Source organism: Ochotona curzoniae, unplaced genomic scaffold (assembly GCF_017591425.1).
Source record: "Ochotona curzoniae isolate NIBS_2020 unplaced genomic scaffold, NIBS_Ocur_1.0 contig_4148, whole genome shotgun sequence".
NCBI classification, from domain to species: domain Eukaryota; kingdom Metazoa; phylum Chordata; class Mammalia; order Lagomorpha; family Ochotonidae; genus Ochotona; species Ochotona curzoniae.
In genome coordinates, this window is record NW_024466146.1 from 3,187,758 (window position 1) to 3,205,370 (window position 17,613).

The 17,613-nt window shown below is 37.7% G+C and overlaps 1 protein-coding gene across 4 annotated transcripts in view; it reads left to right on the forward strand.

The window, feature by feature from the left end:
- PARD3B (par-3 family cell polarity regulator beta) overlaps positions 1 to 17,613 on the forward strand; it is a 991,411-nt gene that overhangs the window by 444,338 nt on the left and 529,460 nt on the right. For all 4 annotated transcript variants that reach the window (XM_040984532.1, XM_040984535.1, XM_040984534.1 and 1 more), the window contains exon 4: positions 8,039 to 8,148. In XM_040984532.1, the coding sequence (XP_040840466.1) occupies positions 8,039 to 8,148 (110 nt within the window). The remainder of the gene's footprint in view (positions 1 to 8,038; positions 8,149 to 17,613) is intronic.

Sequence of the window (17,613 nt, forward strand, 5' to 3'; positions counted from 1 at the left end):
CGTGTAACTGGGGATGTAGTGTGGGGTGCAACACTGTGATCCGTGAGTGTTAGAACATGGAGAAGAGGCCAACATCATGTATAAAATCCTTCATTCTTCCCCTGCACAGGTCAGAAGACCTTATTTAGATTTGTTAGTTGAGGTATCTTTATTTGTAGTTATTAACCTTTTCATTCATTTTTTTTAGAATGTTGTGCCTCTCAAAGACCACACGCTCTTTCTTACTGAACCACCTCTGTAGCGTGTCCTTGCTCTGAACATAATAGATCTGTTGTTTCAGGAAATTGACTCTGTAACATTAGTTAAATAATTTGAAAAATTGGATATCATGTGTTTCAACTGGAGAGAGTATGAAAAATGCAATATAAGACAAAAACACATAGACCCACAGGAACACAGTCATGATACACTTGAAGTTGAAAGTACAAACATCTTCAGAGAAATATGTACGTGCCAGTGAGTCAGCAAAAGTCTCTGCCACGTAATTGTATGGCAGTGACATTTCCAATTACAGCAACGTTCCAAAGACTAGTGAATGCTTTAGCAAGTGTGTGCCTGTTCCTATCTGTTGTGTAGAAGTGATTTCTTATGCTGGCACTTGTCCCATCTGTATTGTGAACAAGGATGGTTTTTGTGATCACAAATGAAAGAAAAATCACACCAGTGTTAGTCAACTTGAACTTCTTTGTTGCTGTTGCAGCAACACTGGGATTCTCTTCCCTAATACAATGAAATTTAAGAATAAAATATCTGGATTGTGGAAATTTGACTAGCTTCCTCTTGTGTGGTATTCCATCGCCGTGGTGGACAGCCTGACACAGCTGCTGCATTCATCACAGGCCAGACACCAACCTGGGTCAGGCACTCCTGCAGCGAAAGGGATCTCTACCCAGCGCTTTGCCATAAATCGTGCTGCTATTGATATCACTACCAATTCTTTTATGAGCCTCTAGGTACCAGCAGTGTGGAGTTTGCTAGGCATCAGTTGAAAAGCCTTATCTGATGCCCATAAAATCTACACCAGGAAAATCTAGTTGTCTCCAAAACAAATGATGTACCACTTTCACTAGTCTTATTTTATTGAGGTATTGACAGGTGTAATAGGAGTGCTGGCAAGGCGCGTAAATCATCTGCCGGAGAGATGCTCTCTGGGTGAGGAGTTAGTGTGCCTGCAGGAGAGGGTCAAGCACACTGCTGGACATGACCATGCGACTGTGGGCTGATGTTTGCCTCTTAGATACTCAATATCTGCCACCTTATCCTTTATTTGTGGCTTTCTGTCAACATCTTTCTTTCTGCTGATTTCTTCAGAGTAGGAGACCTGATTCATTGAAGAGATTATAATTTCTCTTAATGTTACACACTTTCCCACACAAATAAGGTGACCCCAGTACTGAAAAGTGTCAAGTGAATAAAACGAGTAGAAATCAAGTCCAAATGACTTAGGGACTTAATTTCTGTGGGTTTCTATTTCCTGACTCGCTATATAAATCATGGTACTCTTTTTGTAGATCTGGAATGAAACTTTGGTATAGTTCTTCCGAAATGCTCCTTTGACTTTTAATGTGCAGGAGTTTCAAGGTAATGTAACATAAAGGCCACGTTTGAAAGGCAAGTTTCTAAGTCTTCTGTGTGTGCAATCTCTTGAGGACATTCCAATAGTTTAGTGTCAGATTCATTCAGGAAGAGCTAAAGGTATGTTAAGATAATTAAAAAGTGGTATTTTAGGCTTTGGCTGGTTGCAGTCAGTTAAGCAATGTACCATATTTTAGGACACCAAGTTACAGTACATGCTGTCTCTCTGTATTATGTTTGTTGGTATACTGGCAGAATATATTTTTTCTACATTTTAATCTCTTTGAATTTATTAAAGTTTTTGTTATTTCTGTTTCATTTTCATCCTCAATATGAATTTTTTTATAAACTTAGAGATATCTTAATTTAAAGTACTTCTCCCTATTTGTGTATATCTTGCTATCCCAAGTGACAACATTATTGGAAGGAATATTCTTTATTTTTTCAGACCATCCAATTATTTGAGGGGCTTTGATATTAAAGTAGCACAGCAGGGAAATCCCATATAGCAAAAGAATATTTGAGGCACCAAAAGATCAAACTTCATCCTTCTTTGCACATCAACAGGTTATTATGCTAATTCCATCTGTTTCTCCACTCTGCTTCCCAGCCCATGTTCTTCTGCAGGCGCTTCCCATGCCTTAGTTAGCATGCAGCATCCAGGGTGCTCTTTGTCTTTTAGGATTTTTGGAGAATGTAAAACTTGGCAATCTTGTTATTTTGCACATGACGCTGGTAATGGATCTATACTGATGCGTTCTTATCTTTTTTCCCTGGTGTTTGTCTACTCACTCATGCTGGAAGTGAATGAGATTCCCAGTATCAACCCCAAGTTCATCTTTATGAAAGCCAAGTTGAAAATCTAGTGTTTGGTTTCTCATGTATATCTAGGCAGTTTAGATTTAAAATAAATCGTTCCTATAGTCAGTGGGCTGAAGCCAAGATTTGTGTTTTCTCTGAAATGAAACTTAGTAGTTGCCAGAACTGCCTTACTGCTCTTCCAAAGCAAGACATAAGAAAGATTTTAGGTGTCTTTTCTGCATTTTCTCGCTTGTTTTGTATGTGCAGCCAGTCCCTGAATTCTCCTGTTTCTCATATTTGCTTCTCCAGTTTCTCTCTCCATTGCTTTCTATATCTGTAAATATCATTTTCTTGGTGCACACTTCTGTTCTCTTCATGTCTAGGGCCTTCTTGTTCTCACTAAATGCCTTTTCAGCACTCTCATATTTTGTCCCAGTCCACACCCTCACCCAAACTGTCCAGGTGTCACTCACACTAGCACAAAATGACACCAAATATTGTGGACTAGCTGGCTTTCTGGTTTTGCTCAGAAGAATCATTAACTTTCTTTAAACAAGTGAATCCCTGCTGCCACTCAGTATACAATTTAGAACATGTGCCGTTGCATGCTCTCATGTGGGACCCATGTTTAAATCTACTATTTATTTTCTTGACTACCTGCATCATCATATGTTATGACAACTTAGGACCTCGGATTCAATCTGTGTAAATGCCTGTCCTTCCAAAACCTTAAAACATAATGGTAAATGGTATCACTTGTCATTTAAGCCAACTTCACATTACAAAAGCATCTCAAAATGTGGATAGAAATCTACTCATGTGAATGCATGGTGCATGTGTGTTTGTGATTTATAGTGAAAACTCCAAAAAATTTATAATACTGAAACCTACATTTGGTTGCCATGTTCAGCCTTCAACTAATTGTAGCCTCTTTTAAAATTCTGAACTTGAAACAGGTAATCTTTCTGAGGCCACCTTACTGACATTTAATGGAATAATGGAAACATTGGATAAGTAACTCTGCCTTTGAATACCAGTTTCACCATCATTAAAATTATGCTTAAAACTTGCAAGATGCACCATTACTCATAGACTCCTGGGAACTGGCTTCATTCCTCCCACCATGAGGCTGTGGCTTAACCAGTGCTAATTGCACTGCAACCTGAGAGAAATGATAAATCTAGCTTCTTTTTGAATGTGTATGTAGCGAATGTGTAAGTTTTCCTAATTGAGACATTCCCCCTGAGTAAACAGAACAGTGGTCCTGTAAGAATTGAGTTTTCCTGGGTAGGATTGGAGATGTGGTTGCCAGCTGCTATATCACCAATCAAGGGCTTCTTCTGCTTATGCTCCAAGTAGTTATCTCTTTGGTTTCCATTCAGTTTGCATTTGGTTAAGTAAAATGCAATTTTGATCATGGCTGCAGTGTGTGTGGCCATAGGCATGGGCTGTACATTCACCCGCGTGTGATTCACCTGGATTATTTTACTTACTTTAACCTGTATCTACACTAAAATGATCCTTGCCATCACATATGCTTCTCTAAAAGGTGAGCTGAGAGTAAGCACCAGAAATTCTCATTTGAGGTCATCATTGTCCCTTCAATATGCCTTCATATCTAGTCAAATTTCAAATGTTTCAAACTATGAAGGAACACATGATTAAGTGGGGAGTGCTTAAGTTTTTGAAAATGTATATCAGGAAAAGAAAAACAATTACTCAGGCATCTTAAAAAATGTATACTTCAAGGTAAACAGATTTTGATGATTTTTAATCTCAGAAAAAATGTACTGATTTTTTTTTATATTTGAAACATGTAGCTAGTCAAAGAAAACCATTTATTGATTCATTCTCCAGATGTTGAGGCCCAAACTCAGAGGCTCCAGCTCAACTGGAGACACCCACGTTGGCATCAAGGATGCAATCGTATTTGACTCATCATCTGCTGCCTTCCAGGATGTGCTGTAGCAGGAACCTGGATCAGTAGCAGAGGATCTGAAACTCATATCCGAGCATTCTGATGTGGCGTGCAAGCGCCCAAAATGGCAGCTTAACTACTGCATCTGACCCTTGTCCTAAACGTGCCTATGAGTTCTGTTTGCTCCGTGAGTTTTTGAAATGTTCTCATATAAGACTTGATGCTTTTTTTTGTTGTATTCAGTGACCTTTACATTGTGCTTTCAGGAATATCATTGCTCCAAGAGATTTCTGAGGGATCATGACTCTACATCTAATAAGTCTTGACACAGTTAGCCAAAAAAATATTGTTGACCAATAAATTTTTTCCCATTTTAGAACTCCCTCCCGCCCCACCTATTATTTTAAAACTTTTACCTCTTTGTTTAAGATTTACTTATTTTACTTGATAATGGCAGTTACAAAGAGAGAGAGAAAGAGGTCTTCCATACACTGGATCATTCCCCAATTAGCTATCACGGCAAGAGGTAGACTTATCCAAAGCTAGGAGCCAGGAGCTTCTTCCAGGATTTCCACATGAGTGAAGGGGTCCAATGCCTTGGACCATTCTCTGTCGCTTCCCCAAAACCATTAACCGAGTGCTGACTTGGAAGAGGAGCAGCTGAGATTCAAGCCGTTACGACATGGCAGCACCACAGGCAGGGACTAGCCTGCTATGTCACAGCACCAGCCCCTAAATGTTGACTTCTATCTGCTTTGACACAGAACTGGATTTTAGAGTTTTACTATTTAAATGTCATTCCATAAAAATTGGCTTGACTTTCAGGATTTCAGTTTTGTGAGCAGATAGCACACCTCACAATAAATAATGGGTTTTCTTATTGCCTACATTCTAGTGGAAGATAGGCATTTTCTGCTTAAAAGTTAAATTGGAGACAGTGCGGTATCCTGTGTGTGCCTCATTTTATTTCAGCTTCCCATCCATTCTGTGCTGTGCCGTACTTATCAAGTGTTAAACAGTGACAGTGCTTTGCAGAACCACTGTTTGGTTCCAAGGTACATGGTCCTCTCCACTTTAATGATCTATGGCCATAATGTAGCATCCCAACTCCACTGTGTTGTAAGCTCCTTCATTGCTATCTGCCTGCTCACTCCTCCCCACTACACACATCCAAGATATTGCCAGAACTAGATGGAGTAACCTCCCTCTCACTTCACTTACCTTTCCTTGTAAAATATGATTTCCGCCCTAATGAATACTCAAGACCATCTTCAGTACTTCTAACTGTTTGTGTTTTGACATACAGTAGAGCAGAAATTCGTTTTGTCTCTAAGTTGGAACTGCCTCTTTCTGACAGTCATTTTCAAATGGTGTTTGGCAACTAAAAAAAAAAGTTCTAGGAGGGGTTGTTTCAAATTTTCTGAACAGTGTATGTTCATTAACTCCAATATGAGATTATTTGCACTTGTTACTAATAGTTTGAGACAGTCTAACAATAATTAGAAAGTAACTCCACAAGAGACATTCAGATGTGAAGAAAAATTTTTGCTAGCCAGCTGAGAGTAGGTTTTAGACTAGTTAGCCCTCTGAAAGCTTGTTTGGGGTTAATGTTGACGCTCTGATACAAAACTAAATTGTCATCTTCAGGGAGATGATTGCATTGATTAAATGCACAGGCTGGGAAAATTATGTTTCAAATAACTTTTTATCATTATGATGTCAGATACTGCAAGAAACAAGGAGATAAAGATGTCTTTTTCTTGACATGCATGTTTAAGGCTGGTGCATAGGAACTACAGAGGTAAAATATGCAAATGACTTCAGGAAGGTGTGCTCATTCCCGCAGAAAAGCCAAGTTACACAGGCAGATATTCTGCAGATATTCAGATGTGTGCAATGTGACCCAGGTTAAAAAATAATGTAGCTAAAATCATCAATCATTAGCATTTCCCTCACTCAGTTAGGTTTTCTTTATTTATTTGAAAGGCAGAAGAGAGGAGAATAAGAAAAGGCTTCCATTCCATGGTTTATTATCCATATTGCCTCAACAGCCAGGGCCAGGCCAAAGCCAGGAGCCAGGAAGCTGTGCCAGACCCCGAGTAGCCAGGATTTGAACTGCCACTCTGAACAGGGGTGCTGGCCACGTGAAGGACAGCGAAACTTTCTGTGCCACAACTAACCCTCTCCTCCATCAACTGTTTTTTTTTTTTCATAAATAAGGAGAACTTGGAAGTTTATAATGATTTTCTTTGATATTGTTCGCTTTCTGCAATTGAAGATTGATATTTGTAGTGTGCTAGCCAAGGTTTGCCCTTATTTTTTTTTTCTTAGCTTTAAAGCTGATGGGTTGTTTCTTAGGATTCTGTCTAATGAATTGTTCATTTTCTGTTATCGGTGATCCCAGGCTTCATCTCAAATGAGCTTAGCCCTCAGGTCACCCAAAGGAGAGGAAAAAATGGTTCAAACCTGGGATGTTATGGTCCTTTTCCTTATTTTTACTCTTGAAGTGTTAGAAATGTCGTGCACAGAAAACAATTTTTCAACACATCGTCCTTGGTGCATCATTTGCTTGGGAAGTTCATGAGGTGTGGAAGAAATTGGGGAATGTTGAAGTAATATATTTATTGATAAAAAGGAAATCATGTGAACTTGGATTTGGACCATAGTGTCCATTCTATTAGCATGCTTTTTTTTTTTCATTATAAAGGAAGGTATTTTTCAAAATGCAACTTTTATCTGGACAAGGATAAAAACAACAGTTTGTTGGGGTTTTATTTTTTAAGAACAAGAACATTGAAGCATATATACAAATCAAGTTTGTAAATAAAACATAGATGAAAAATGTTACTTTTAAAAGCAGTGACTTGAGAGAGTTGGGGAATAATTTTCAGGCTATTGATAAATGGGAAATTTCATTTCAACTGTTTTCCACGCGTTTCCCAAAAGCACACAAATGAAACATTAATATTTTTATATAAGAGTGATTTTTAAACCAAAAGTAGATCTTAGTTTTTAGAGATTTTTCTCCATAGTGGCCAATTTTGTATGAAACAAGTTATTTTATTCCTAATTGAGTGGTTAGGCTGCTGGCTCTACTAAGGCTGAATTTCATTTGAACTTTCTTATTGCAAGATATTTTTCAGAATTTAATAACTGAGTCAAATATATAATAGTGGAAACTTTCATTAAATTAAGAAGGAACTGGAATGTGTTTTCAGAAAAACTAACATTTTCTTTACGCTTTATCTACGTAGGGAGACATTGAAAAGAATGAACTAATTCTTTTGTGTCTGTTTAAATAGACATTAATTTTATAATCCCGGCAAATAACATTTCAGAATCTATATTTAGAAGATTTGGAAAGCACCAATTGGCAGGAACAACCATACTTCCAGCTTTGCCGTGTAACAAGTTAACACCAACTAACCCTTGTTGTTTGTCCACAACATACTCCATCTCTTTAACATTTTCTAGATCAGCATTTAGAATTTTCATTGTCTGTTTTTACATTGCTCAACAGTTTGTAAGGTACAATTACCTGTTCTGAAATGCACATGGAAAAAGAGGTCATTCTATCAGTAGATAATAAAACATAATTAAATAGATTCATTTACAAGTGTCCTCAGAAATGAAATGTTTTTACCTAAAAGCATGTTGTAAAACTTTTTAATTAAAGTGCATTGTGCAGGACACTCTCTTTCCCCAGGGTTCTTTTGACCTCTGACCTCTCATTTTGTCCTGCAGGCACTCCACTACTGGTGAGGAGGAGCAGTGACCCAGCACTGGGGCCACCTGCTGATGCCCAGCCAAGGGCTTCACACCCTGGTGGCCAGAGTCTGAAACCAGTTGTTGTGGTAGGTATCCTGCTGTTTGCATTTCTGATGAAAGATCAAAGTGCCTAACTCTGTACTAAACAGGGCTTTGCACTTTTTTTGATAAGGAGATAGAAATCTTTTAACAAGATGCATAGCATTTATTATAATAGCTAATATGAGATGTTACTACTAGTCAATTACAGTGATAGCTTTTGTTTATATAGTACTGGTAATGTGTCATGGACTGCTTTAAAGGCATGTATTATATCACATAAACTTATTTAAGGTAAGTTCACATTATTCTCTCTATTACTGATGAAGGTATTGAGGCAAAGGGAGGTTCAACTAGTTGTTCAATGTCACATGGCTGTTAAGTGACAAAGTCTGGAATATAAACCTGGAGATAGGTCTCCAAAGTCTATGTTTTAACCTGCACACTATGCTGCTTCATTTTCCTCATCCTTGTGCTGCATAATGACAAAGTATACTATTTATTTATGTTTGGCATGCTAGCGTAATGTTTTTGCCAGGCATTACCAGTGTGTATGGTATAGTGCGCTTGCAAGCTGCCAACACTATGGGCATGTGGTACCAGCATTGGATTGCCACAAGACCACATTCAAATTGAAGAGCTGCAGAATTATCATAACTACTTTACCAATAATAATAGGTTAAATGGAGAATGACTTCCTGAAGAGATTATATACACCCCCTATATAGGACAGAGGGATCTTTCTATTAGATCTTTCTGGAATCTTTTCATCTATTTAAATGCTTTGAGGCTTAGATTTTAATTAATGACCAAGCAACATTATAGTGGGTGGGCTTAACTAACATAATCATATTTAAAAGGCTTTCTAAAGGCAAGTCTCTTTCTTTTTAAGTCTCTTATTTATAAAACAGAAGAGATTTTATTGACACGTAAGTATGCTGCATCAATTAAGCAGTTTCTCCTTCTTTGGAACATTGTTTTTAGGAACCAAGGCCTTTGTGGAATTTAAGTCACCCTTCCAAATCATTGGATATTTACTGTTGTTTGTGGCAATATTTTAGCACATGTGTTCTTAGGAAAGCAAGTGTCTTGAAAGTGTTTAACATGTAATATTTTCTCACTCTCCTATTTAAAACTGTATGCTTTTAAGAAAGTTTCTTTACTGGAACATTATTTTAATAAAAATCAGGTGTGCAATGTTCTACTTTAATGATGTGTACAAACAAAACCAGTAGGTGGTATGATGTGTTTTTTTAATGCATACTGATTGGGATTATATCAACCCTGAAGATTTTGCACTGGGAAAAGATAAGAACTATGGAAATGAGAAAATGAATTACATGAGACAGGAGAGTTACATTCAATGGCTAACTTCTATGATGTCTCTCTATTCCTAAATAACAATGTAAATTGATTAATGTATCACCATCATTTGCATACAGAAAATAGATCATTGCTTATTTCCATGTTTTCTGTCATCTGGGCCCCAGGCTTAGACCCTTTGAAATGACAGCAATATTACTTTCCTATCTTTTTGAAAGATTTCATTTGATTACAATAGTATGGAATCTGTGACTTCCAAATTAAGGTATGAGGCAGGGAGATATATTATTGTTTAACAAAGATGCATATCCATCCTAAGAAAAAATGCAAAACCTAAAAACCATGTATATCACCCTTATACAAACGAACACAGACTGGGTCCTAATATGGCACCTTACTCAATGGGACATCTGCTTTTCCCTTTTCACTCCTCTCCGTGTTCTCTGTGCATGCTGAAATGCAGAGCTGAACCTTGGACGGTGGACCGGCCCCTGCGTTGCTGTCAGATAGTGGCACATTTTAGTTTCTTAACTCACTGTACACATATTTCATAAATGCTGTATTCCTAGCTGTTGCAACGTTCAAATATGTATCTTCTCCATCTTTGTGTCTGGTGCCAAGTGAACAATAGTTATTCATTATGTCATTTGGATTTAGGACTATAACACGTATATATGTTTGGGAAAAGCAATACTGGAATCAGTGATTACAGTGCTTGTCAACTAATTAATAATCTCACCTAACCATTTTTCTGTGTTCCCCAGAATGAATGTGCTAGGTAAACAACTACTTGTTATAAGATCTGTTTCAGCCCAGGCAACAGGTAAATAGCCTAATTGCTCTACTGTACAATCGACAAGCAAAGTTTTTAAGTAAGACATTTTTTAAATTTTTAAAAAGATTTACTTATTTATTTTTTCATTGAAAAGTCAGATATGTGGGCCCGGCGCGGTGGCGCAGTGGTTAAGGTCCTTGCCTTGAACGCCCAAGATCCCATATGGGCGCCGGTTCTGATCCCGGCAGCCCCGCTTCCCTTCCAGCTCCCTGCCTGTGGCCCAGGAAGGCAGTCGAGGACGGCCCAATTCTTTGGGACCCTGTACCTGCGTGGGAGACCCAGAAGAGTCTCCTGGCTTCGGATCGGCATAGCATCGGCCGTTGTGCTCACTTGGGGAGTGAATCATCGGATGGAAGATCTTCCTCTCTGTCTCTCCTCTCTGTATATCTGCCTTTCCAATAAAAAAAAAAATCTTAAAAAAAAAAGTCAGATATGCAAAGAGGAGGAGAGACAGAGAGGAAGCTCTTCTATCTGTTATTCACTCCCTCAACAGCTAGAACAACTCTGACCCAAAGCGAGGAGCCAGGAGCCTCCTCTGGTTCACACATGCAGGTGCAGGGTCTCAAAGCTTTGGATAGTCCTCAGCTGCTTTCTCAGGCCACAAGCAGGGAGCTGGGTAGGTATGGGACTGCCAGAATTAGAACCAGCACCTATATTGGCTACTGTGGTGGGCCCAAGTAAGAAAATGTAATGTGTTCTAGCTTTATCTAAAAGAAAAGTAGACATGTGTGTGTGTGTTTGTGTGTGTGTGTGTACACGCATTGTAACTTCTTTATTTCTTCATACTTGTGGACTTATTTAGACCTATGCGGTCAAGTATGATAGCTGCCAGTCACATGTGGCTATTAAATACTTGAAGCATATCTTATGAAAACTGGAATGCATTTAAGTGTGACATATACATTGAATCTTGAAGACTGAATCATGAAACAAATTAGTGTGTAAAAGTTTTCATTAAAAGTGGCTATACTTTGTTGAAATAATAATGTTTGAAATATCTAGTTCAATGAAATATATGACAATTATTTTTCAACTCTTTTTAAACCACTCCCTCCCTTCCTTTTACATGACTATTGGGAATTTAAAAGCATGTCAGTGTTTCTCAGTTTTTTTTTTATTGGGCAGTGCAGCTCTAGACAGAAGTAAATTGGGTGTAGCATTAGTAAAATGGTTTGAGACCCTCAGGGACATTATTTGAACTCTACATCATCTCTTGGGTGACAGTGTGATTGGGTTTGCCTGGAGCAATCCTGGTTCATGGCACTTGTTCTGGCATAATTATGAATCATGTCCCCACTAACTCTCAATGATGCCCATGGATTGATGATCAATTATGTGGTACCCTGTGGTCTTAGAGTCAATTTTGTTGTTTGCTTAAAGATAAGAGGTCCTGTCTTTCAAGGAATCTATGGGAATTTAATCACCACAGTTCTCATAGTGGGACAGGTAGCAGGAGGTTTGTGTGACAAGGATCTGAGGCCAATGGCAGGAACTCAGAACCTGAGCTTCTTTTGATTCTCCCAGATTCCTAAATTGTACTTGTTAATTTTGTCCACAACTTTAGCTTTACCATGCTTGGTTTGATAAGATGCACATACTATGTATGATAATACTACCATGCAGCAACCAATATGAAAAACTATTGCTTAATAAAACATGTTCAGTTTCATTTCATTCCAATATCCAACGGGGAAAGACAATCAAAATTTCCATCTCTTAGAAAGAGAGTTTTCACATGTAAGCAATTCACAGATGGCAGGAGCCCAAGTGGGTTATGCTCAATCATTCCCAAGAAATGAAATTTACTTATAACATACAGCATAAGAATCTGAATATGCGATACATTTGATTACATCAAAATATTGCCTTTGAAACTACAACTGATGACTTATTTTTAGTTGCATTACAATGCACTTAGCATAGAGGGAAGAATTTTCAGTGGTGCCCAGAGGTAAGTGTTTTTTCAAAAATTCTCGAAGTTTTACTTGTTTTACAGCTGATTGCGTTACTATAAATTGGTTGCCTAAGAGGTACACTCTCAGATATTTTAGAGTTACAAAACTAGCTTAAATTAGAGAAATCTGATTTTCCACAAATTTTAAGTTTTCCATTCATTGAGAATCAAAAAGCTCACTATTGCTACTTAGAGTGCCACTGGATAAATAACACAGAAATTTCCTTTTCTATTTCTTATAAATGTACTTAGTTGCCAGAAAAGCACAATTATTAACAAGCAAATGGTAACAGCTATTCACCTTTCAAGACAATAATTACTCCAGTTTTAGTGAGTGTTTTTGAATTAAAGAAAAGGGAATCCTGGGGACAGGATATTTCAATGAGAGTCTACTCATAGAAACTCTTACCTTCCTTTCCTTTATTGTAACCTGGTGTTCTTGGCTTGAGGGCATGCCATAAAACTAGGTCCTTGAAATTGATGTTCCTGAATTTGTGGATGGAACAAATCTCTAAACCAGATGTGATTTTTTTTCTTAATATCCGGTTAACTACTATGGTTGTTTTATGTTTTAATTATTGTTTATAGTTTTCAATTTAACCTCAAAGGCAAATTGATCCTCTAGGGTGAGTAAATTAAAAAGTGGATTCCTGAACGTTTTAATACGGTGGTTCTTCTCGGATAGTGAAACACATTGTTTGCTTTTAACTTACTGCTTTTCTTACATTACCAAAATAATGAAAACAGTGGTCTTCCATGTTTGTTCTTTGGCTTAAAAAAAAAGTAGCTGGCAAAAACTGAAGTTGTTTATTTGGAAGTTAATGGATTAACTTTGGTGTCTGTTAATGGTCCCAAGGTTTTTGTTGTGGCATGGTAGTTATGCATGTGTGCTGCATGAAGGAGACACTATCACTCTTCAAATTTGAAGACCAAGAACCACTGGTTTAGAGGTTACCCACCTGGACTATGGCTAATGGTTGAGATTAAGAAGTAGAGAATTTTAATTGGAGTTAGGTACAAGTGGATAAGCTGCTACTTATGATGCTAACATTCCATTTAAGGGTGCTAGTTTGAATCCCAGCTGCTTTCCTTCTAAGTTCCCTGCAAATGTACAAGGAAAAAAAGTAGAAGATGACCCAAATGCTTTAGCCCCTTCCACGTATATGAGAGACCAGATTGGATTTTATAGCTTTTGCCTTTGACCTGGGCTCAACCTAAATATTAGGGAATATATGAAAGCATTTGTAGGTAGGAGATCTCCGTCTCCCTCTCTTTGTCACTATACTTTTCAAATAAGGACATCTTTTTTTTTAACATAGAGAATCATTTTCTTTTTTTCAAGTATTTATTAAGTAGGGCCCAAGTGCTGCAACCTAGTGCATAAAGTCCTCAACCTAGCACATGCTGTGATCCCATGTGGTCTCCAGTTCATATCCCAGCTGTTCCACTTCCATCCAGATCCCTCCCTGTGGCCTGGGAAAGCAGCAGGGGATGGCCCACAGCCTTGGGATCCTGCACCCACGTGGGAGACCTGGAAGAAGTTCCTTGTTCTTAGCTTCAGATCAGCTCAGCACTGGCCATGGTGGCTGCTTGGTGAGTGAACCAGTGGATGGAAGATGCTTCTCTCTGTATCTCCACCCTGTAAATCTGAGTTTCCTGAATAAACAAATAAATACTTAATAAAAATATAATAAGTAAGATTATTTCAACACATGTTGTCACTTTTTCTGTTTAACATGTTACATAAATCCAAGATATTAAGATGAATGAAAGTGTTTGGTGATTCTTCATTGACTTGCCCAAATGTAACTGCTTAGGCAAAAATAAGCACAATAATTAGCAACCTGAATTCAGAAGGTTAAAGGATACAGAGAATTATACGAAGACATTGCAACTGAGAAATAGTTCCAGTTTTTTCCAGCATTTTCTGCTGGCACTAACGTGAAAATACAATGTTCTATGAAAGCTTTGCTATTTTACTACACAGTAGCATGTAGTTACTGTTAAGAGAAAATATTTCCAGCAAATAGAATTCTCGCATTCTCATTCATAACACAATGGAGTGCTAATTTGAGACTTTTCCCCTCCTGTGGCTATACCTTTCCTGTAGAGTACGTAGATTGAAATTACAGTCAGTGTTACTCCTAGATTACGCTTTCTCTGATCCATGAAGGAAATCATTGAGTTGGTACTGAGAAATTTTAAGAAGCTTGGCTTTCAGGATTAAAGTCATCAAATTACTGCAGAGATGTCGGGACTTTTGGTTGCGGGTTGTCAGCTCTAAAAATCCATAGTAAAAGACCAGGTTCTATTTTCTGTCACATAGACACACAAGACAATAGTTGTGGAAACGCAGGGATAGAATAATTGTTGTTAAGACCTATCTATATTGAAAGAAAGGCTCTATCCACAGTCTGCCGTCAAGAAGAGCTGGGTGCTTAAGAGTAACAGTGAGAGAGAAATAACATGCAATATTTAATTGCATTATTTAGAGACACTGATGCCTACAAAAGCCTTTTTTTCTTTTTTTTCCCTCCCCACACAGCGATTTAATAATAGTCCTGGTGTTTGTAACTCCAGCTGTTCACGCTGTGTGCCGATAAGACCAGAGCTTGGAGACATATTGCAACAATAGTTTTCATATGGCTTTGTTTTTAAGAGATAAAGCTGCCATCCAATATTTCATGGGGCCAAATGTTTACTTCGCTTGGCAGTAACTAACTGCTTAATTTCAGAAACAGTTATGCCTGTTAAGATTCAACTTCAGGTAGGGAAAATCCAGAAGTCCCTTTTTGGTTTTTTTTTTATTTTTCCAGATTTTATTTTTCTTTTTGCCTTGTCTTGGATGATATTTATGAAGCTAATCTGGATTGCCTGAATGGCTGCACTGTGAATAATCAAGGAACCTGAGGAGTGGGATTGCTCTTCAGGGATGTCCCATACTCTTCTGGGATCGAGTCCCAGACTGACAGTGTAAAAGACGGATCATTATTCATAGGTCATTTTAGAAATTTTAAAAATAACCATGACATGTCTCCTGTTGCTGCTTAGACTTTGTCTGTGCATCACAAAAATGGGATGCATTTTGCCTTCATGTCAAAATAAATCCCTTAAATGTCCAGATCCTCTGCTATGTGCTATCTGGAAAGCCCAGGCCATGGTTCCTGTCCTCAGGAAACTTATAACCCAGTGAAGACGTGCAGAACTAAGCAGTAAAACAGCCCAGCAGCCTCAAGCACCCATTTTATGTCTCAAAGGGAGTGTTCTTGACCTTCGCTTTGCCCTGTTGCACCCCCTGCCTTCTATAGCATGAACGGAATGGCCAGGAGCAGAGTTTCCATTAGCTGTTATTTCCCTCAAAGTGAATTGCTTGTACATACATGTGTGTTTTCAAAACGTAAGAGCTCATCAAAGGAACGGGACAGTGTGTTCATTTTTATACTGAAGTACTTAGGTTGAGTGATTGGCATACAGATCAGAAACATGTGACTCAATAATTTACATTTTTTTAGTCCCAAGATTGGCAAGGTGAATTCAACTTAATGTTTAGCCAGTTTTAACAATTAAAAAAAGGATGTGTGTTTCATAGTTGTATGCTTGAATGTATGTGTTTCGGGCACATGCATTGACATTCCGTGTTTAATGTACTTTTTAATTTTTTTTTTTTTTACTTTCTAAGTAATTTCAATGTAGAATTTTCTGCTGCAGGACAGTGTGTTACCTATTCCTTCAAGTTGTCAAGAAAAGAAAAATGTTTAAATATAATTTCATTATGAAAATGTGAAATTAAAATGTGAGTTGGTGGTTGAGATCAGCAATTTGAATTGAGAAGCACATCATCTTTTTAAAAGTCTAGCAATAACTTTAGCGAAGTAATTAGTTATTTTTAAAAATGCAAAATTTTAGTTTAAAAAACAAAGCTTGATAATTCTACACAGGAAGGATTGGGAAGCCTAATTTTGTAAGTGACCCCGACATATGAGCCCAGAATAGAAATTAATATGCTTGCAGCAAAGTCAGTCATCTGGGTTTACTACTTTATCAATAAAATGTTAGTTCCATAATTATAAGGTTTATAAAATGTTGGTGTTAACAGTACTGTAATTTTCTAAAAACTGGGGTTCAAAGAATTTTGGCAACTCTTGATTAGACTCTAAATTTCTTTAAAAAGATTTAAAACCCACTTATGACTATAGATACCCTTTTAAAAATTTTCCAATTATTCCATCTCCTTTAAGGCATGTTTCTGACTTCAGTTTTTCGGAAGGAAATAAAAATGTTCCTGGTAGGCAAGTAGAGACATTTACAAGGTGTTTCTTGCAAAATATTGACAAGTATCCCAATCCCACGTTACCAGGATGGGCAGAAGTAATTAGAAATTGTATAAAAAGCAATGTTTAGAGTAGTTTTACTTCAGTGATGACAATCGTCTGTCCGAATCACATAAATTACTTTGTGACCCTGAGAAAACTTTTACATTCTGGAGAATCTACTCAGAAAATTTCCATGCTTCGAAAGGAATAATAAAGAAAGAGCCTATGAGAACTCTAGTTGTTCTTGGCAACTTGCACATCCAAACTAGAGACTTGAGCTTCCCAGATGAGTTATTGTCTTCTTGATATCAGTTCGGTTTTAACTTTTATTTAATCTCAATATATGTGTTTATGAAATGAAGTTTTTTTCCATTCTAAACACAAGTCATCTGCTCTGATTAGACAATGAGTAGCAGCAACATTTTCGGAAGTGCACACCCAAACGTGCAGCAGCAGAAGGGGTATTTACATAGGAACATGCACACTCCATGTCTGTAGGGTATCTACTCAATGTGTAGACCGAACTACAAATGGTCATGTGACTCAACAGTGGAAGTCCAGGGTAGGCAGCATGTCTTTTCTAAGGTCTGATTTGCTGTGTTGTAGCTCTTTAGTGAAAATCAATACATGGAGGAAGATGATTAGTTGGAGTTCACAAGTTCACCTTACAAAGATAGAAGGCAGTCAGTATTGATAGGAAAAGGAAAGCTTTTTTTTTTTTTTTTTAAGCAGGAGGTGACATAGAAATTCTCCTGGTGGATGTTTTTTTAAAATTTTTTTTCCCTCCCAACATAAACTCTGATGCAGTACAAGTTTCATTTGGCTTCTGCTTTCAATATTGCCTTAGGATAACATTGTGCAGGCATTTGAAAGACTTTTCTTTCCCAGAGGGGTGCCCCTTTGCTAATAGCTGTGCTATAAAATAGAATTCTGATTTAGATGAATCACATTTTGAAAGTAGCTACTGCGTGTGTTTTACACTTGTGGAAACATACAGTGTGCTCATCGGCAGCATGTGAGCTTGTCACCATGCAGCTTTTGATGTCTGATTAGATGATCATATGGACATCTGGAGTGAGTTAGTTTT